Source organism: Paroedura picta, chromosome 1 (genome assembly GCF_049243985.1).
Source record: "Paroedura picta isolate Pp20150507F chromosome 1, Ppicta_v3.0, whole genome shotgun sequence".
In the NCBI taxonomy this organism is placed as follows: Eukaryota; Metazoa; Chordata; class Lepidosauria; order Squamata; family Gekkonidae; genus Paroedura; species Paroedura picta.
In genome coordinates, this window is record NC_135369.1 from 201,687,965 (window position 1) to 201,709,617 (window position 21,653).

Consider the following 21,653-nt stretch of genomic DNA (forward strand, 5'->3'; position numbering starts at 1 on the left):
CCTGCTACCACCCGCATTCCCAGCTATATGGACACTAGGAAGAAGATTATATGGGCAGCATGGGAGGAGAGTGCAAGGAAGAAGGGTCCCTAGGCATTCTCTGTCAATTCAGATCTGAAACCGGCCTTGCTCCGTAGTTCTGTTGCTGAGAATCTAACAAATGTTCCATCCATCCATCCATCATTCAATTTCTAAACCGCACTTCCCCAATGCTATTAGGGCAGTTTACATCAGTTATACTAGCCTTTTTCAACATTTTCACCATTGAGAAACCCCTGAAATATTCTTCAGGCTTCAAAAATTCCCAGGACTGGTGCAATTGTGTAGAATATGGTTGGGAATCACAGCTGTGTACACAGCCACCTAGGGCCCCTCCCCTTCCCATCCCTTCCAGGTCCATCATTGACCATATTTTAGGGGAGAGCAATATGACCAAATGCTTGACAAATTTTAAAAATATATGAAAACTCCCACCTATTTGGGAAACCCTTTCAAGGCCATTCGTTAAACATTTATTGGGTGATATGACCATATATAGTCATGAAAATCCGCCCTCCCTCCCAAAATGGTCACTGATGGGCCTGGAGGGAGTGGAAAGGGGCGGAGCCCCAGATGGGCATGTACACAGCTGTGATTCCCAACCAGAGCCTGAAGAATGTTTCAGGGGTTTCTCAATGGAATAAAAGTTGAGAAAGGTTGCTCTAACTACTAACCACTACATCAACTGTCTATCAGGAAGGGAGAGAAAAAGCAGGGGAGCAACTTCCCGTAAACAGGGTTTCAGAAGCAACCTCTCTTGGGAAAGACAGAGCACTTGGTGTGTTGGTAGTGAGCTACAAAAGCTAACAGGATACCCAGTTCTCGTACTGTTTTCCCGCGATTAAGTAGCATTAATTGTTCTGCATGGCTACCAAGGACAGAGCAAACCCAAAAAGTCTGGCAAGGGAACTTTGCAAGTTTCCAGGCATTCTCATCCAGGGTTTCGTGCAGCCCTGGGTTTTCTTGACGGCCCTGGAAAGGTTTTCCAAATGAGTGAGAATTAATTAATTTTTAATATATATTTAATTTGTTAAACATTTATTGGGTGATATGACCCACACTCTCCCTCCCAAAATGGCCCATGGGGCTGGAGGGGGTGGGAAGGGGAGGGGCCCCTGGTGGGCATGCCCACAACTATGCTTCCCAACCATATTCTTCATAGTTGCAAAACTTCTGGGGTTTCTAGAAGCCTGAAGGATGTTTACGGGGGTTCTCAACAGTAAAGAAAATTGAGAACGGCTGAATTTCCCCATGGCTGGAAACTAAACTCAGTTTGGATGACTATTTTGCCCATAATTTAGGTCGAGATTTAATTATTCCAAGGGAGTTAAGTGCTTTCCATGCACTTCTGTGATTCCACGGATTACAAGTGAATATAGAATCATAGAGTTGGAAGGGGCCATACAGGCCATCTAGTCCAACCCCCTGCTCAACGCAGGATCAGCCCTAAGCATCCTAAAGCATCCAAGAAAAGTGTGCATCCAACCTTTGCTTGAAGACTGCCAGTGAGGGGGAGCTCACCACCTCCTTAGGCAGCCTATTCCACTGCTGAACTACTCTGTGAAAATTTTTTTCCTGATATCTAGCCTATATCGTTGTACTTGAAGTTTAAACCCATTACTGCGTGTCCTCTCCTCTGCAACCAACAGAAACAGCATCCTGCCCTCCTCCAAGTGACGACCTTTCAAATACTTAAAGACGGCTATCATGTCCCCTCTCAACCTCCTTTTCTCCAGGCTGAACATTCCCAAGTCCCTCAACCTATCTTCATAGGGCTTGGTCCCTTGACCCCAGATCATCTTTGTCGCTCTCCTCTGTACACTTTCAATTTTATCTACGTCCTTCTTGAAGTGAGGCCTCCAGAACTGCACACAGTACTCCAGGTGTGGTCTGACCAGTGCCGTATACAAGGGGACTATGACATCTTGTGATTTCAATGTGATGCCCTTGTTGATATAGCCCAAAATGGCATTCGCCTTTTTTACCGCTGCATCACACTGCCTGCTCATGTTTAGTTTACAATCCACAAGTACCCCAAGGTCTCGTTCACACATAGTGTTACCTAGAAGCGTATCCCCCATCCAGTAGGCATGCTTTTCATTTTTCTGACCCAGATGCAGAACTTTACATTTATCTTTATTAAATTGCATCTTGTTTTCATTTGCCCATTTTTCCATTGTGTTCAGATCTCGTTGAACTCTGTCTCTATCTTCCGGAGTATTTGCCAGTCCTCCCAATTTGGTGTCATCTGCAAACTTGATGAGTAGTCCCTCCACCCCCTTATCTAGATCATTAATAAATATGTTAAAAAGTACCGGGCCGAGCACCGAGCCCTGAGGTACCCCGCTACTTACCTCTCTCCAGTCTGATGAAACACCATTGACAACAACTCTATATATATCCTAAGCCATTTGTTTTCCTTTTGTTTTCCTTTCTTACAGGGATTTGAAGACTGCCTAGTTTTTGACGAGTTAATGGACCAGTTTCAAAATAATCTCAGTGAGCATATCTGTGGGGAAAGATGGTATCGTATGCATTTGCAGTCCCTGCCTCGGGATCCCTTATTAAAGTAGCTGCTTGTATGAGCAATTGCCTCTGCAGGCTGAGGACCAAACAAGACGTCTAGGCAGCTCAGATCCCCTGCAGCCACTCAGTAGTTGTGAGGAGTACCTTTTAAAAAATAAAGGAGAGACTGCTGCCACAGGGGGAGAAAGAGGAGGAAGGGCTCCTGCTTACCCACTCAAGGCAATTGCCCATGGCCAAACCAGACTGAGAAGGATGCCAGCCTCCAGGTGGGACCTGGAGAACCCCTAGAATTACTGCTCACCTCCAGAGATCAGTTCCCCTGGAGATAATGGATGCTTTGAACAGTAGACTGCATGACATAGTAACCCACTGAGATCCCTGGCCTCCCCAGGCTTCTTCCCCAAATCTCCAGGAGTTTCCCAACCTGGATCTGGCAACCCTACACGACCCATCCCCTGCTGGTGGCCACGGGGACCTGACAACTCTGTTCCATGTTTACAGAAGAGTCCACTTGGAACAGCAGAAACAGGGAAATCATTCTCCTCAGTGTTGTCTTGATATGGGAAAATGGCTGGAGGGGGAGAAGAAGAGTTGGTTTTTTTGTACCCTGCCTTTTACTACCCGAAGGAGTCTCAAAGCGGCTTGCACTTGCCTTCCCTTTCCTCTCTCCACAACAGACACCCTGTGAGGGAGGTGAGGCTGAGAGAGCCCTGAGATTCCTGCTTGGTCAGAACAGCTTTATCAGTTCTGTGGCGAGCCCAAGGTCACCCAGCTGGTTGCATGTAGAGGAGGAGCAGGGAATCAAACCCAGCTTGCCAGAATAGAGGCCACCTCACTACACTAAGTTGATCCTTCCTCTCTTGCAAGCGACATTTGAAGCTTCCTTGGACCCTCCTTTATTTTTAAAAAGCTATTCCCCGCAGCTGCTGTATGGGTGTGTGCCACCCACGCCCAGCTTGTTAAAAACTCAAACCTCTACTTTGGCCATAAGAGAGTGGGAACAGGCCATTGTGGCTGGTGCCACTGAAAGCTGTCATTCAGGTCAACATAATGAGTTTTTACTCTGCCCACCTCTAGGCAGAAAGAAATATAAAGATGTCTATGTATGTGTTTTAGAGAGGAGCAAACCAACTATGTCATTAGAAGGGAAGATATTACGGCTAAAGCTCACTTACTTTGGATACATCATGCGATCAAACTCATTAGAAAAATCATTAATGCTCAGCATGATCGGCAGCAAAAGGAAACGTGGTCGCCAAATGATCCGCTGGCTCGACAGGATCAAAGTCAACACAGGGATGACCATGAGCCAATTAAAAGAAGCAGTCAGAGACAGGGGCGCGTGGCAGAGACTTTCCTATAGAATCGCCGAGGGTCAGACACGACTCATCATCATCATGTATGTGTATTAAGTGCTGTCAGGTTGTTGTTGTTAGTTGCGAAGTCTTGTCTGACCCATTGCGACCCCATGGACAATGATCTTCCAGGCCTTCCTGTCTTCTATCATTCCCCGGAGTCCCTGGAGCTGTCAGGTTGCTTCCTGCTTTTGGTCTCCATATGAATTACCCATCCCAGCAGCCGGCTCAAGGTTGACTCAGCCTTCCGTCCTTCTGAGGTCGGTAAAATGAGTACCCAGCTTGCTGGGGGGGTAAACGGTAATGACTGGGGAAGGCACTGGCAAACCACCCCGTATTGAGTCTGCCATGAAAACGCTGGAGGGCATCACCCCAAAGGTCGGACATGACCCAGTGCTTGCACAGGGGATACCTTGACCTTTACCTTTTTATGAATTAATGACCTCAAAAACATCCTATCAACAGCCATTCTCAGGTGTTGCAGTCACTGATTATAAGTACCCCTTGGCGGTTCTCAGTACAGGTACAAAGCTTTTTTTGGTGAGGGGCGAGGTTTTCTTTCTCAACCCGGGTTTTGTGAACTCATGAGCAACTCACTGGACAACTCACTTCTTTCCAAAGGAGGCGATTGGTTCATAGCCCTGGAGGGGAGGCGGGACCTTGGGGGATGATTGCCATAAGAGTTCCAGTAACTGTCTCTTCTGGCAGTTGCTGGGATAACAGCTTCTTGGCTGCTGCATTTTCTGCCCAAGGGACAGCCGCTGTGCAGAGAAGATGCCAGTGCCATATTAGCCGGGGGAGGGAAGGGTGGCTGGGCCCTCATACAAGCAGCTCATACAAGGGTTGATGGGGTTAGTACAAAGCAGAAAAGCCTTCGGGAAAATTAAAAGAAAGCCAGGGGAAAGACAGGCGCAGTTAGGTATTATTATTATTATTATTATTATTATTATTATTATTATTATTATTATTATTATTATTATTATTATTATATTTATTTCCCGCCACTTTCTACAGGCTCGTGGCGGGTAACAATAGTCTTAAAATCCCCCATTAAAACCACTGTTAAAAGACTATAAAAATACCCAACATGGCGGAAAATACCACTCTCCCCTACCCAAACAAGGGCATTGGGGGATGGAGGGGGATGATGACTACTTCAAAAAACCCCGGGGGCAATGTTCTTCCTTGCCAATCCCAGCCTCAACCATAGACCTGGCAGAAGAGCTCCATTTTACAGGCCCTTTGAAGGATTGAATCAAATGGGTAGCCATGTTGGGCTGAAGTAGCACAATAAAATCAGAGTCCAAGAGCACCTTTAAACTCGCATCTTGAATAAATCTTTGTTGGTCTTAAAGGTGTCACTGGACTGATTTTATTGAAGAAGTGAAGCAACTGATAAACTTAGAACAGTTCTATAGCCAGGTTCCCTCACAATATAGATGGTTCCGGAGGGACAAAAAGCCCCCTAAAAACAGTGGATGAAGCCGCCGCTTTATTAGATGAAATTAAGGGGGACATGAGGGGATCTCCTTCCCCACCTCCCATCAAGATAAAGTTTGGAGCCCCTCAGAGAAAAGTGGGCCAATGAACACCAACTATGCAAGGCAGAACATTTCCATACAAAATAGACAAGCTGGGACAGTATGTTATTCCTGTCAGCAAGAGGGAGAATTAAAGGCTCTCCAGATGTCCATGGACTACAATGACCATGAGCTCCTACCAACACTGGCAAGGGTTCATGGTCATTGTAGTCCATGGACATCTGGTGAGCCACAGTTTGGCCACCCCTGCATTAGAGGGAGGAAAACGCATTCAGAAAAGGAAAAAACTTCCAAAACAATAGAGATAGGGGCACACAAGTGAAGAAAATGAGAATATGGAAGAACCCTGTCAGAAAAATGTGCATTTTCCAGATACAGGGAGCTCCACAGTTTACTTGTGTGTAAGGGTTCAATTTCTTCCTCAGGTGTTTGCCTCCCTGAGTTCTCCAGGCTGAGAGTTCCTGATGACCATGCCATTTCAGATTTAGCCATGTACAATTACATTGAGGTAAGTCAGATACGGTTCCAGTGACGATGAACCTAACATCATCAGATTTATAGCCTGTCGTGGTTGTTTCAGATGCGCTCCCATGTTAATTCGAAGTGGTTCATATTCCGGAAGTATGTGGACAACTTTCTTCACGCCCTCCTACCTTCCACCATTATTCCTCTCTACACAATGGTAAGGCACTATGACATGTCAGCATTTTACCTACGTCTGGTTATTTTGGTCTCTTCCATGCTTATTTGCATAATTTTGTAACCCAATGCAGGTCACATTCTCCAGAATCCGCTATCATGAAGCTGTGCAAAGGTGGAAATGGCAAAATAAGGTCAGAGGAACTTCTGAGGGATCTTTCTGAAATAGGCGTTTGTTTGATTAGTTTTAATTATGGACTCTTGTTATCTCTTTTTGTTGTGGAGATGTACAAGGAAACTTCCCTATTGACTTTTTTCATATGTTGTTGTTGTTGTTAGGTGCGAAGTCGTGTCCGACCCATCATGACCCCATGGAAAATGATCCTCCAGGCCTTCCTGTCCTCTACCATTCCCCGGAGTCCATTTAAGTTTGCACCTACTGCTTCAGTGACTCCATCCAGCCACCTCATTCTCTGTCGTCCCCTTCTTCTTTTGCCCTCAATCGCTCCCAGCATTAGGCTCTTATCCAGGGAGTCCTTCCTTCTCATGAGGTGGACAAAGTATTTGAGTTTCATCTTCAGGATCTGGCCTTCTAAAGAGCAGTCAGGGCTGATCTCCTCTAGGACTGACCGGTTTGTTCGACTTGCAGTCCAAGGGACTTGCAAGATTCTTCTCCAGCACCAAAGTTCAAAAGCCTCAATTCTTTGACGCTCAGCCAACCTTATGGTCCAACTTTCACAGCCATACATTGCAACTGGGAATACCATAGCCTTGACTAAACACACTTTTGTTGGCAGGGTGATGTCTCTGCTTTTTAGGATGCTGTCTAGATTTGCCATAGCTTTCCTCCCCAGGAGCGTCTTTTAATTTATTTGCTACAGTCCCCATCTGCAGTGATCTTGGAGCCCAGGAAAATAAAATCTGTCACTATCTCCATTTCTTCCCCATCTGCCAGGTATTGAGAGGGCCGGATGCCATGATCTTTGTTTTCTTGATGTTGAGTTTCAAGCCAACTTTTGCACTCTCCTACTTCACCCGTATCAAGAGGCTCTTTAGTTCCTCTTCGCTTTCTGCCATTAGAGTGGCATCATCTGCATTTCTGAGATTGTTGATATTTCTCCCTGCAATCTTGATCCCAATTTGTGACTCCTCTAACCCCGCCTTTCTCATGATGTGCTCCGCATACAAGTTAAATAGGCAAGGCGACAGTATACAGCCTTGCCGAACTCCTTTCTCAATTCTGAACCAATCAGTGATTCCATGCTGGGTTCTCACTGTTGCTTCTTGACCTGCATATAGGTTTCTCAAGAGACAAATAAGATGCTCTGGTATTCCCATCTCTTTAAGAACTTGCCACAATTTGTCGTACTCCACACAATCAAAGGCTTTAGCATAGTCAATGAAGCAGAAGTAGATGTTCTTCTGGAACTCCCTAGCTTTCTCCATGATCCAGCGTATGTTGGCAATTTGATCTCTAATTCCTCTGCCTCTTCGAAATCCTGCCCGTACTTCTGGAAGTTCTCGGTCCACATATTGCTATAACTATGCAATAAAAAGGGCTAGAGATTTACATTCGGTTTTTCAAGGAAAGCTGTGAATAGAAGATTCTACTCTGTTTGGTGATCACTTTATTGGTAAAACACTGTGTACCTTTGCTGTAAAATCATCATAAATACCTATTCTTCTGAGTTCTCCTGAGTTCTAAATACGTTTTCTTCTGAGTTCTAAATACGTTTTCAGAAATTTTCCCAACTGTATAGTTGGGAAGACAAAAGTTCTGAGTATGGACAGATAAAGCTACTGCAAGCAGCATTTCCTTCCCCACCATTGCAATATTTTTAGCCTTTGAAGTGAGAACTTTTACACAATTTGCTTTCCTTCTTTCAGATAATCAACAGGGGCCTCTTCCTAATTCTGACAGGAGGAGCCATAAGTGGTGTTTACCTGCTCAGGAATTGCATAAAGACCAGATGGGACTTCTCTTTAGAAGATCTCTGGAGATGGACTCTTGACCTGAGGACATTTGGAGCAATATAACTGTTTACACAAGAGGGTCAAAACCTGGGGACACCATACAGGCGCTTAAAGTCTTCATGAAATCCCTCCTCAGGCAAGTCAGATCCACTAAGTGGTTGAAGCACCGAAGACAAAGGCTTGTCGCTAGATCAGAATTATGTGTCTCTCAGGACTGAAGCCAGTGGGAATTTTGCCAGTGATCTCAGCCCAGGCTAGGTTTAAGGCTTCAAACTTCTGTGTGGGAAAACAAACAGGAGGCCACTCAGTTGTAGGATAATCAAACCAAAAACACTGAATTGAGGCTCCCACTTGTAACTGTTTATTCCAAACAACGACTGGAAACTACACCGGTTGAATTGGTTTTTCAATGGACTTCCTTAGCAGCCAGCATCTGTATTAAATTCCTAACATGTAGAATATGTCAAATGTCTACAAAATCCAAAAATCAAACAAATTATAATCTGATATTGCATTCAGCGGTGACAGTGTCTCTGCAATCCGCCAAAAGAAAAGAAGCTTAATATTAAAGATAGGACGCCTGGTAATAATGAGAAAAATTGAACGGTTCAGGCCACAATGACCACAGAAGAGTGAGTATGTATGTGTGCGCATGCTGTTTCATTCTATTGGAAATGTAACGCAAGTGGCTATGTTTTTTAAAATACAACCTGCAAGAGGTGGCGAGGACTGTGGAAGTGACGATCTATGGGCGGGGTTGGGTGGGTGGGTGCGAGGGCCTGGAAAGGTGGACTGGGCACGGTGTGAATTACCAGGTTCCTGATGACACAGCCCTGACGTACACACCAAATAGACCCGTATCAAAAATGGTTATGCTGATTTTCCAGCGTTCTCTTATTGGCCCATTATGCACGCAGTGGAAGGTCCGCATTCGGGGTGGAATGGCGGTGGCTAAAATCACCAATTATGCACGCTGCAGGCGGCAACCGGGCGCAGAGTCAACGTATGCCATTGAAAAAGCCATGTTAGCGAGATGCGGAAGAAAGTGGAGCTTCCCGGGACCAGGGCGCAACCAAAAGCAGCTCTGGAGTAGCCCTGTGCATAATCGGATACTCTGGGTTTTGCTGCCGTTGCGTTCTGTCCCGTGCTTAAGCGGTTTGCTTCTCTTCTTCCTCCTCCGCGTTCTCCATGCCGCCGTTTCAGCAGCCGTGCATAATAGGCCATTGTGGAACAACTCACAGCAAGGTTTGTGACAGCCCTGGGACCTACCAGATAACGTTGGGAAGTGGGAATCAGCCCTGTGACCAGACAAGCTCTGAGACACCAGGTGGGCGTTTCTACAGCTCTGCTTTCCAACCATATTCTGCACGACTGAGCCACTTCTGGGGTTTCTCGAAGCCTGAAGAATGTTTCAGGGGGTTTCTCAGTGGTAAAAAAAAGTTGAGAAAGGGCTAGGGTCATTGCCAGTCTGTTCCCATTCTGGCGGGGCATCCGGCCAGCCCTCTTGCAGCATTCAGCCAGTGTCATTGAGCCCTTCTTATTGGATGGATACACCCAGGATGCTCCGGGGCCTGCTGCATTGCTGGGCCTGGGAATGGTGGCAAGGTGCCATGGGCCTGATGCTTCTGAGGGCAGCCTGAGTGGAGGTGGCTTTTCCACAATGTGAGGGGTTGGGAAGGAAGGCATGCTTCTAGGATGCCAAAAAAGTCTTGGCTCTACCCTGAGAAACAATTGTAGCAGGCTGCCAGGCCAGAAATACTGTTTCTAGTGGAAGGCCAATTCAGAATGTTGTATACACGCATACACACCCATGCGTTGTAATTCCAGGAACTCTCCAGGCTGTACCTGTAGACTGGTTATCCTACTGGGTGGCCAGCCTGCCACCCCTGGTCTGTCAGGGGGCCAGGGGACACCCAGAACTTGCTGGACAACTGGCACATTTACCTAATGGACCAGCCTCCAATACTGTAATGATCACCCTATGTCCTTTCATCATTGGGATGGAAAAAAAGTTTGTAAAAGCTGCACAAAAGGTTCTTGAAAATGTACAATGTGACATGGATAAAACAAAGATATCGGCTTGTGCCTTGATTGAGGGGAGGGGGTAGTAAAAATGCAGTGGATAATACAACAGACAGGGGTCATCTTCCCGTTTTCGCTTTGGTGCTTCGCAGTGCTGCTACAGATCCTCTTCACTGGCTGTTGAATCTGGGGTTCACAACTGTGGTGGTGGCACTCTTGAAGAGAGGGTTGTCAGCCTGCCAATGAAACCACAGGGGTGTGCCATCAGTAAAACCATTCCAGATAAGATCTAGGACTAGGTCACTACAACATCTGACACCTTTGCTAGCCTCTACAGCTCTTGCATGGCTTAGCAGGGGTAGTCAAACTACGGCCCTCCAGATGTCCATGGACTACAATTCCCATGAGCCCCTGCCAACATTTGCCAGCAAAGCCTCATGGGAATTGTAGTCCATGGACATCTGGAGGGCCGCAGTTTGACTACCCTGGTTAGCATAACGATGTTAGTGTTCTCGGCCGTTTAGAGTAGTTGTTTTCATGGTTTACGTTGCGCGCTCTCTGCCCACCGAAATCCACCTAAGAGGCTGAAGCCTCAGAGCATCTGACCACCCCTTTCCTCTGCTACCATTTCAGCATCTCCAGGCTGGAGACAGAAGGCAAGCTGTTACCGCTTGACAGTACAATTTAGCGTGCAGTTCCAGCAACTAACGCCCTCCAAGGCCTTTTGCTCCACTTGTTGTTTCCTCCAGCCAGATTCTGCACCCTTGGCCAACAGGAGTCATGCCAGAGCTGGGCCAACCTCTTCTGCTTTATCATTAGGAAGAGCCAGAAACAAATGTACATGGATCCTCCCCCACACCGTGAGCCGCTTACGTCATTCCACTTGGCCTTGGCCTTTTCCTTCTCAAACCGGTGATATTCTCGGCGATCAATCAGCTCCGTCACAAAGCGCCAAATTATGAGGAGGAGGAGCCCAATGAGAGCCACACCGGCGACAATTCCACCCACGATGGCCGCGATATTCGGGGGCTCTGGACACTCTGAGCATGGGAGAAGAGCAGAAGGCCTGGGTTATCTCACTGAGGAACGGAAACGGGAAGGGGTGCACATGTGTCGTGTGCCAGCAACCAGCAGGCAATGAATCTAGAAAACTGTCACCCCTTGTGGGGGAATAGCCAGTTTTTGCTGCCTAAAAAAACCCCTGGGATCATTGAAAAAGGAATATGTTCTATTTGCAGCTATTTCCCTTTTCTGCTTAAATAACACATATTTCCGAATGTTTCCATTTCCTGACAGTGGCAGTTCAGCAAATGCCTTTAAAAGAGGCAAATGTTTCTCCATGGCAGTCTTTCTCAACTTTTTTTACCATTGACTAACCCCAGAATCATTCTTCAAGCTTCAAGAAACTCCAGAGGTGGCGTGATCATACAGAATATGGTTGGGAAGCAGAGCTGTGGGCACACCCACCCAGGACGCCTCCCCTTCCCACTCCCTCCAGGCCCATCAATTTGGGGGGCTAGGTCAACATGACCTACCTATTCATAAATCCACCAACCCATCTCTCCATCTATTTATGTACAGGTTCACTCCCAGGCCAGCCTGAATTTTGGGAGAATTCCAACCATTATAATAGAGACTCTGTGAAAGCATCACTGCTGTTTTAACCTACTGTTATTTAATTAAATTAATTTTAAAACTTAATTTTATCTGTTTCAAATTTTGTATTTTATATAATTTTGTACATCGCCCTGAGACAACTTGCTGGGAGGGCAGTCTAAAAAACTGATTAAAAAAGTAAGTAAGTAAGTAAGTGGTCATATCACTTGATAAAGGTATCCCCTGTGCAAGCACCAAGTCATGTCTGACCCTTGGGGTGGCGCCCTCCAGCGTTTTCATGGCAGACTCAATACGGGGTGGTTTGCCAGTGCCTTCCCCAGTCATTACCGTTTACCCCCCAACAAGCTGGGTACTCATTTTACCGACCTCAGAAGGATGGAAGGCTGAGTCAACCTTGAGCCAGCTGCTGGGTTCGAACTCCCAGCCTCATGGGCAGAGCTTCAGACAACATTTCTGCTTCCTTACCACTCTACAAGAGGCTCTTATATCACTCGATAATGTTTAACAAATTCAAAAAATATATTTAAAAATTAATTAACTCCTACCCATTCAGGAAACCCTTCCAGGGCCCCAGGCTTTCGCAAACCTTTGATTGAGAACACCTGCCTCATGACATGGTAGCAAAGAGCTTTCATCTTCAAAAGAAGACTAGCATCATCCCATGTACAGGGATGAGGTTTTCATACCTTTCTCCTTAATGACTTCCACCGAATACTTCTCTTCTCCAGCCTCCTGAAAGATCTTGTAGGAGATCCAGCAGTTCTCAGAATCCTTCTCTCTGCATACTCTGGCATCTGGTAATGTAGTTCTCTGGGTAATGTTTGAGCAAGCTTCCGAGCAATTCTTTTGCAGTGGGCCACTATTAAAGAACATGCACTCAACGCAGGAACTGGAAAATAAAGGAAAAGCATGTATCTGAGAAGAACTGTTGCACAGAAGACAGATGCAATGGATCGATACTGAAATTGACTATTTTTATTCTAATTTGACAGTGATTTTCAAATGCTCAAAGTAATTCACACTTGTCATCTCCATAATTCTGACATCAGCTCTGCACTTAGACTGGTATCATGAACATCAAAGTGCAGATATGGGGATGAAGAAGAAGAGTTGGTTTTTATACCAGACATTTCTCTACCAGAAAGAGTCTCAAAGTGGCTTACAATCGCCTTCCCTTCCTCTCCCCACAACAGACACCCTGAAAGGTAGGAGGAGCTGAGAGAGTTCTGAGACAACTGCTATGTAAGAACACCACTATCAGGGCTTTGATGAGCCCAAGGTCACCCAGCTGGCTGCATGTGGACGAGTGGAGAATCAAACCCAGCTCAACAGATTAGAAGCCACCGCTCTTAACTGGTACGTCAAGCTGAGACCATGGAGATTGTGCGGAATGTGAAGTTTGAACTTAAGAACCCCTCATGCTTACAGCTCTTGTTCTTAAGCACACTATTCTGAACCAGTAGGTCAGTAAGGGCTGTTCACATAATGGGAAATGTAGTTCCAAGTACTTTAGATCAGGGGTAGTCAACCTGTGGTCCTCCAGATGTTCATGAACTACAATTCCCATGTGCCCCTGCCACCAAACACTGGCAGGGGCTCATAGGAATTGTAGGTCATGAACATCTGGAGGTCCACAGGTTGACTAACCCTGCTTTAGAGAACGCAGATTAAAGATATGCAGCCTGGTGAGGAAGCGATGTGTGGAACTGAAGTTATAAGAAAATGACCAATGAGTCATAAGTGGTGATTCATCATGGTAGGTAGCGTGCACAGCAAGCCAGGAGGGTATTGCAAGCAAAAGCATGAACAGATGAAGAGAGTCTATTTAGAGAACAAGCCCTGTAGTGCTGTATAGTGCAGAAATATGGACAATGGGGAAAGTATGTGAAATCCACATGAACCTGCTTTTATATCAATGAAATTTGAGGCCAATGGCACCTTTAAGACCAACAAAGATTTATTCAAGGCATGAACTTTTGTGTGCAAAAGCTCAGGCCCTGAATAAATCTCTGTTGGTCTTAAAAGTGCCATTGCCTCAAATCTTGTTGTGCTACTTCAGACCAACATGGCTACTCACTGGAATCCTGCTTTGTATCAGTTCAGAACAAGGATCTCAGGGAACAAGGATCTCATCTGGAAATGAATTGCGATCCAAATAGCTTCTTTGCTTGGCAATGCCTGATATTCCCAATCTGACTCCTTAAAATATCAACCATCAAAAATCTTTGGAAATGACTGTTACTTTAATGCCTGCCATGCCATCTGCCGGGCAAAGAGAGGGGGCACTGGGACAGCCGGCAAGGGAAGAGAACGGATTGTCAGAGAATTGGGCAGGAGCGTGTTCCAACCAGAAGAGCTGGCTGATGGAGACAGGCATTGCCAAGCTGTCATGGCCCTGTTCCTGGAGGGTGCCTCTTCACCAATGCCAGAGCCTGTTCTGCCAGATCCCTCGGAGGAGGAAGATGAGGAGCTGGGGCATAGCAGCAGGATGCGGGTTACAGATGCAAGCTCCAATAGGGACACACAACCAGGTCCCAGCAGGGCAGTCTTCATGCCCTCTGCGCCAGCAGCACCTCAGCCTGCAGCAACACCCCTTCGCAGTCCAGACTCCTCTCCAGAGCGCAGGAGGGAATGCAGACAAACGGTGTTGACAGCACGCCGTCAAAGTGCTCGGCTGAGAGCAAGGGAGGAAGCTAGATGGGGCCCAGGTGGGGCTGATTCAACGGACGAGACTAGAGTACAGGTGGAACCACTTAGCCTGTCAGCTCAGCCTGCATTTATGCATGGCAACACTGCTTCTCAGTGTGGGTGCAACTTTTGCGCAAGCCCACCCGTTACCTTGACCCGGTTCCGGTTTATCTACACCTCAACGAAGCTCTGCCTGACTGATTCCCAGCTTGGCAGACGAATAGATATTGTGCACTTGATTTATGCTTGAATGACTTTCTGGCTTTCGACTTTGGTGAGCGAAACGACTCTCCCTCCCTTCAGTATGCATTTGAACATTGGCTGTCAAGGCTTCGGATAAGACCCGGACTACTCCCTGGTATGCACTCTGAACTTGGGTGACTTGGAAAGCGTGCATTCTTTTGGACTAACCCTGTGTGTGGCCGGCTACGGCAGCACACATGCACTGTCCCCCACAATTTTTGCCAAATTCTGGCCAGTGTTCGCTGCTCAGTGAGGGCTTTTTTGACTCCTTATGAGCAGAAGAAATGAGTGCTTTTCTGATGTCTGCTCCAGCTCCCCCTAGTGGCATGAAAACCTGCAGTTTAAATCTATAGGCTTTCTCAACCAGGATTTTGTGAAACCCTGGCGTTTCTTGATGGCCCTGGAAGGGTTTCTTGAATGGATGGGGGTTAATTAACATTTATTGGGCGATATGACTGTTGTGGATGCAAGGCAGCAGAGGGCTGAGCTTGGGGTCTCGAGCAGGATCCAAGCAACCCCGAAGGACAGCCAATGAACTGCCGGGATCCCAACCACAGGACCCAAGGACCGCCTCATCGCCTGAGTGCTCAACTGGTTGTGGAGGGGTTGGCCAGGGGGCAAACAAGACATGGACTTTGCACCCTTTACCACTAGGCAAACGGAATTGTCGGCACACAAAGGGTGCTTGCTGTGGGGGCACCGAGGTATGGTGCCAGTCAAGCTGTGCCAGCGGGTAATGGAGGTGCTGCACGATGGCCATCCCGGCATCGTACACATGAAGGCGCTGGCTCGCAGCTAAGTATGGTGGCCGGGGATTGACAAAAACACTGAATCCTGGCTCAACGGCTTTCGGACCTGCCAGGAAAGCCGGCCAGAGATGCCGTAAGCGCCGCCGCGGACATGGGAGTCAGCCATGAAGCCTTGATCTCGCCTACACATTGACTTTGCTGGGCCATTCCAAGGGCACACATTCTTGATTGTGGTGGACTCGTTCTGTAAATGGCTGGAGGTTGTTCCAGTCACGACCATGACGTCAGCCATGGTCATTAAGAGCCTCCAACGCCTTTTTGCGAGCCACGGACTTCCCGAAACGTTTGTCTCAGACAACAAGGCCCAGTTCACTTCCACAAAATTCCAGGCATACTTGGAACAGCACCTGATCCACCAGGTAACCTTGGCACCTTTCCATCCCTCGACAAATGAGCAGGCCGAACGGATGGTCCAGACAACCAAGGATGCGTTGTCCAAGCTCACACACAGGGACTGGCAGACGCGCCTCACACAATTCGTGGCCCGCCAGCATACCACACCATCCTCAGCGACCGGGAGAGCCCGGCAGAACTGCTGATGGGCCGGAGACTCCAAACCCTTCTGGATCACCTACACCCCAATCACAACGAGACCCGGACAAGGAGCCACGAGAGCCCCACCGTGCAGAACTATACTGATGGGCCCAACTGGATTCTGGCAACCGTCACACATGCAACAGGACCAGTGTCCTACGGGGTCCTGAGCAAGGACGTGGACCAGGTGCGCCGCCGAGACCACTTTGGGCATTTGGAAGAAGCAACCACCAGGCCCACCGCTGACGCCACCCCCAGTGTGGTACAGCAACCCTGCAGTCTGGTAGCCGAACTGAGGGCGCCCAGGACAGAGCCAGCGATATCCGATGTGGCAGCGGCCCCCAGGATCGCCGACGCCACCCCCGGTGTGGTACAGCAACAGTCCTGCAGTCCGGTAGCCAAACTGAGGCGCCCAGGACAGAGCCAGAGATAGCTGACGTGGCGGCGGTGGCCCCCAGGATCGCGGCAGCACAGCCCGGCAACAAAGTTATCACATCATCCTACACCCACTCTGCAAGTTGAGGATGTTAGTTTCCTATAAAATGAGGCTACTTTGTCAATCTCTGTCTGAAATCTCGCGGGTAGAACACGGGTGGCATACAATCCTGGAGAATGTTATTCCAATTGATTGGTGGGAGGGGAAGGTTTCAGATTGCCATGAAGCAAAGAGAAATGAACGCCAAATGCAACAAGGTGAACAAGATTATTCTATTTTTTTTTTAAGTCCAGCTAACACTACCAAGTGAACTGAATTTGTCTCTTGTTACATGATGTAACACTTACATGTATTTGGCACAAGGTGATGGGCATCCCGGGCACTCTTTGCACAACGGGGGCTGGTAGCCGTTCTGGCAGTGGCAAATGTTGCACTCACATTTCCCACGGCCGCTGCACACAACCTGGTTTTCGTCCATGCAATTTTCCAGCGATCTCTTGCAATGGCAGGCACTGCCCTCGAAGCCGGGTTTGCACACACATTTTGAGCAGTCGCATTTTCCTTGCTCTGGGTTGTGGGGGAAAGGGGAGGTTTTAGTAAAGAGAAAGCAGCCCCCAGTCTGAATCAGAAATGCAAACAGCAAAAGGTCTTTGTGGCTAATTAAATGTGGGACGGGGCGGCTTCCCCACCCCCCACCCCCACCCTCCCCAGCAGCTTCACCCTTCTACAATGTAGACCGGTCGATCTCTCAGTCAGCAACGCCGAGCTTCATGCTCACATTGTATGAATCGACCCAAGACGTGAGTTTTCATATGCGACAAATGTGCCATTTCCCCCAGTGCAAAATACATCTAGCAGTAATGCTTTTGTGTCAGAATCTGCTGATTGCTGCCATGATTTATTATATCAGTGTAACCATTTTACATTTCTTTTGTCCTGAGTTATTGCTTAGCCTGTCTGTATTCTACCCTGAGAGCCTCTTGTGGCGCAGAGTGGTAAGGCAGCAGAAATGTTGTCTGAAAGCTTTGCCCATGAGGTTGGGAGTTCAATCCCAGCAGCCAGCTCAAGGTCAACTCAGCCTTCCATCCTTCCGAGGTCGGTAAAATGAGTACCCAGCTTGCTGGGGGGTAAACGGTAATGACTGGGGAAGGCAGTGGCAAACCACCCCGTATTGAGTCTGCCATGAAAACGCTGGAGGGCGTCACCCCAAGGGTCAGACATGACTCGGTGCTTGCACAGGGGATACCTTTACCTTTATTCTACCCTTGACCTGTCTGCCATGAAGTAGTTTGTAACAAGCGCTATGTTGGAAGAAGTAAGCCTGGCCTCTCCAAGGCCAGAGCTGAACATGTTACCATTGTTGGAGGTGGGCCCAGAGGGCACCTGGTATTGCTTTCTGTTTTGGTTATTATTGTGAGAAGGGAATTGGGGAGGAAATGCTGGGGTAAAAGGACTGCCCTTTGAATTGGCCCTCAGTTCTGGCTTTGTTTCGTCTTGGAATGATCTGCAAGGAATAAACTCTTCCTTATTTTTAACGAAGGGTTTGGTTTCAAGTCTGTCTTCCTGACATCTTGAGGCATACCACTCTTTATCTGTCCTGACCTGGATGGGCCAGGCAAGCCTGGTCTTGGCTGATTTTGGAAGCTAAGCAAGGGTTAGCCCAGCTTAGTACTTGGATGGGAGACCCCCAAGGGAGTCCAGGGTTCCTAAGCCGTGGCAGGCAAGGGTGAACCACTTCTGAAGGTCATTTGCCTTGACAGATCTACAGGGTCGCCCTAAGTCAGCCGCCACTTGATGACACTTTCTAACCCCACTCTCTGTCTTCCTACCTGTCCAGCTAAAAATGGTATCTTTAGGCTAGCGGTCCCCAACCTTTCTCAGGTCAGGGACCGCCTCCGGAGTGAGGGAAGAGCCGACGGCCTGGGTGCTGCGAAAACGCGCACACGCAATTGTCGCATATGCGTGTTTTCGCCACCAGGTGGCGGTAACGCACATGCGTGGCAACTGCGTGTGGGCGTTTTCGCCACTAGGGGGCGCTAACGCGCGTGCATGGAAACAGTGTGCATGCGCGTTTGCGTCACCGCCATGCTGGCGGCTGCGCCTGCCTCTTCCCTTCCTTCTTGCTGCCGGCGGGGGAAGGCAGGCGTGGCTGGCGGCGGCCCGATGCCATGGTCTTTGCGGCCCGCCACCGGGCCGAAGACCGGGGGTTGATGACCCCTGCTTTAGGCTACAGTTTAAGACAGAATTTTGCTTTTCCAAATGTGAAACTTCTAGAAGAATTGTTTTTTTTTGTACCCTGCTTTTCACTGCCTAAAGGAGTCTCAAAGCGGCTTACAATCGCCTTCCCTTTCCTCTCCCCACAACAGACACCCCGTGTGGTAGGTGAGGCAGAGAGAACTGCTAACAGGACTGCTGTGTGCGAACAGTACTATTAGGGCTGTGACAAGCACAAGGTCACCCAGCAGGCTGCATGTGGAGGAGAAGAGGGGAATCAAACCCAGCTCACTAGATCAGGGGTGGGCAAACTGTGGCCCTCCAGATGTCCATGGACTGCAATTCCCATGAGCCCCTGCCAGCATTTGCTAGATGATAAACCGTGGCTCTTAACCACTGCATGATGCTGGTTCGAGTTGCTGGAGAGTCCTTGACTTGAGAATGGCTGCCCTATTTTCTGTCCTGAATTAATGACATTTTTGAATGATGCCATGTTCTTCAAGAAGGCCAAAAGTGATAATCGCTTATATTAAAAGATCCTGATTCTTTTTTTTTAAATTAAAGACTTTACACAGATTTAAAAAGACAGAAAGAAAAGAGAGCAAGCAAAGAACAGACGTCTTAAAATCATTACATTAAATTTTGTATCTTCAGCCAACCAGATTAAGAACCATCAAAATACATCAAACTCAGTGTTATGACATACATTTCTTCATGTTAAAACTGACATTGAAAGACCCTGATTCTCTTGGCATTGCAAACATTTGTGAGGACAGGCCCTTGCTAGCACAAGAACTTCTGAAAGATGGCGCAAAAGAGGAAAGAATATTCATTCATTTATTCATTCAAAACATTTCTATCCTGGCCTTGTTCCCTCAGACTCAGAAGAGCTACTGAATAGCTGACCACTGAGAATAAAATCCTTATATGTAAGGAAATCACATGGCTAATGATGGAACCTATTTCCAAAAGAAGATATGGTCAAATCCAGAACACGTTCTGCTAATCTGGGCCTGTTGGTTTAGACTGCCCTAGTCCTCTCTGGGACTTGGTATATATAGGCAGGAACAGAGAGAAAAGAAGTTATTCTCAGTGTAGCTTCAAACACAGAGAATTGGACTTCTGAAACTGTTGTCTTTGAAACTATGCTGCCACTTTCTTTTGATGCCTAGCATTAAAGCCACCACAAATGGCTAGTATTCAAGCAGTTATTTCTAAGGGTCAGAGAGCTGAAATGGTAAAGGAACAGAAAATGAAAAGAAGCAATGCTTCAGAAAGTCCCGCAGGAGTAAAATCAGCCTGCGAAAACAGTGGCAAGCCAGAGCTGAAAGAGGTCTGAGTTCTTCTCCCCGTCACTCACCTTCCCCTCCGCACACCTTGCCATTGTGAAGTTCACAGTTGAAGTCGTCACACTCGCAGTAGGGACCGTAGATGTTCTTTTTGGGATCGCTGTGGGCGTGGCAAGAGCACGCCCCGCACACACAATCCCCTAGGCCGGAGCAGATGACCGAGGAATCATCTTTTCGACAAGTATTTTCTAGTTCCCTGCTGGATTTGCCTCCGGTTTCACAATTACAGTTCTTACCAATAAAACCGGGATCGCATCTGGCAGGAGAAAGATCATAGAATCATAGAATCATAGAGTTGGAAGGGGCCATACAGGCCATCTAGTCCAACCCCCTGCTCAACGCAGGATCAGCCCTAAGCATCCTAAAGCTTATGATAATAGAAAAGGACTGAGAAACAAGATTCAGTGGGAGACAAAAATGAACAACCACCGTGTCTTTTTACTCATACCATGATCTTTTCAGTGAGATTGCAGAAGGCTGAACTGCTTGCACACTCTTTCTCTCTTTCAGAACCATTTTAAGATCCAACTCCTGTCTACACTACAGCACTTGCCAAAGTTCAATCTACAAAGGATTTAGTTTGCAGGGCTAGCAAAACATTTCCGGCTATCGGATTCAGTTTTTTTTATTTCATTATGTTATTTCACCTACTCTGCAGGGCTGAGACAATTATACCAGCAATGCCATAAGCCCACACAGCATCAGCACATTCTCTTAAAATGTATGATTTCCCAGGAGTATCATAGTCTAGTGTTGATTTTATGCCATTTTATGATTTCTCTTCTTACAGAAATACATTCTGTTCCTGCTGTCATACAAATCCCAACATACATGAGAGGCAAGGATGAAAAATTAAATTGGATCTAGGGCAGGGATGGCCAAACTGTTACTCTCCAAATACCATGAACTTCTACCAGCATGGTTCTGCCACCTGGAGAGTCACAATGTGGCCACCTCTGCAGGCAGTTAATGACATAGTCAGGCAGGAAATTTCAGATTTTGACAAGACAGCAGGTTAAGGGGGAGTGGGGGAGATATGCTGCCAGTACTGTGATATTTCCTCCACATGTTTAGTTTAAGCTTCTCTCATAACAAATCCTCAGATTCTCATATTTAACAAATATCTTGACCCTCCTAGAGGAGTAGCATGAGGTGAAAGGATGCATCAAAATCCATGTGGGTATGCATTAGCAACTGCCTCAATCATGGTATTTCATTGTTGTGAACCGCCCTGAGTTGGATGGCTGGGAGAGGTGCTATATAACGCCAACAATCATCAGTAAATAAATCAGTAAATCAATCAATCAGTAAATTAATCAATCAATAAATGAATGAACAAACGAACGAACGAATGAATGAATAACATCTCTGTCTTGTTGTCTTGTGTGGAGCTAACATGAATGCTGGCAAGTACATTACCTGCAGATTCCACAATTGACTTTGCCGTGTCCGCTGCATTCCGAGGGTTCCATTCTTTCCTCATCGCACTCACAATCACAGCGACTGTTTATATTCACTGTGAGAGAGTCCGCGAAACCCAGAGGATGGATGAAGAGGGTTCGGTTGTCAATGCACTCAGTTGCCGTAATTTTCACCTGGAAGGTAATCTGCAAGAAAACAAAGCATTCATCTTCAAAACAGGGTTGCGGCCTACGGTGGTAGTAAGT

The 21,653-nt window shown here is 47.2% G+C and overlaps 2 protein-coding genes across 5 annotated transcripts in view; one reads left to right on the plus strand and one right to left on the minus strand.

Moving 5' to 3' along the window:
• KMO (kynurenine 3-monooxygenase) overlaps positions 1-11,797 on the plus strand; it is a 34,451-nt gene extending 22,654 nt beyond the window's left edge. The window contains exons 11-15 of the mRNA XM_077316793.1: positions 2,481-2,538; positions 5,887-5,969; positions 6,042-6,143; positions 6,235-6,294; positions 7,988-11,797. Coding sequence (XP_077172908.1) covers positions 2,481-2,538; positions 5,887-5,969; positions 6,042-6,143; positions 6,235-6,294; positions 7,988-8,137 — 453 coding nt within the window. The 3' untranslated portion in view covers positions 8,138-11,797. The remainder of the gene's footprint in view (positions 1-2,480; positions 2,539-5,886; positions 5,970-6,041; positions 6,144-6,234; positions 6,295-7,987) is intronic.
• The window catches only part of ITGB2 (integrin subunit beta 2), a 50,228-nt gene continuing 36,987 nt past the window's right edge, over positions 8,413-21,653 (minus strand). For 3 of the 4 annotated variants that reach the window (XM_077316767.1, XM_077316773.1, XM_077316758.1), the window contains 5 exons: positions 21,406-21,593; positions 19,998-20,242; positions 16,771-16,990; positions 12,400-12,602; positions 10,781-11,136 (listed from right to left, as the gene is read on the minus strand). In XM_077316767.1, coding sequence (XP_077172882.1) covers positions 10,781-11,136; positions 12,400-12,602; positions 16,771-16,990; positions 19,998-20,242; positions 21,406-21,593 — 1,212 coding nt within the window. Of the gene's footprint in view, positions 10,333-10,780; positions 11,137-12,399; positions 12,603-16,770; positions 16,991-19,997; positions 20,243-21,405; positions 21,594-21,653 lie in introns of those variants that run through there. The other variant, XM_077316780.1, reaches the window with a different exon arrangement.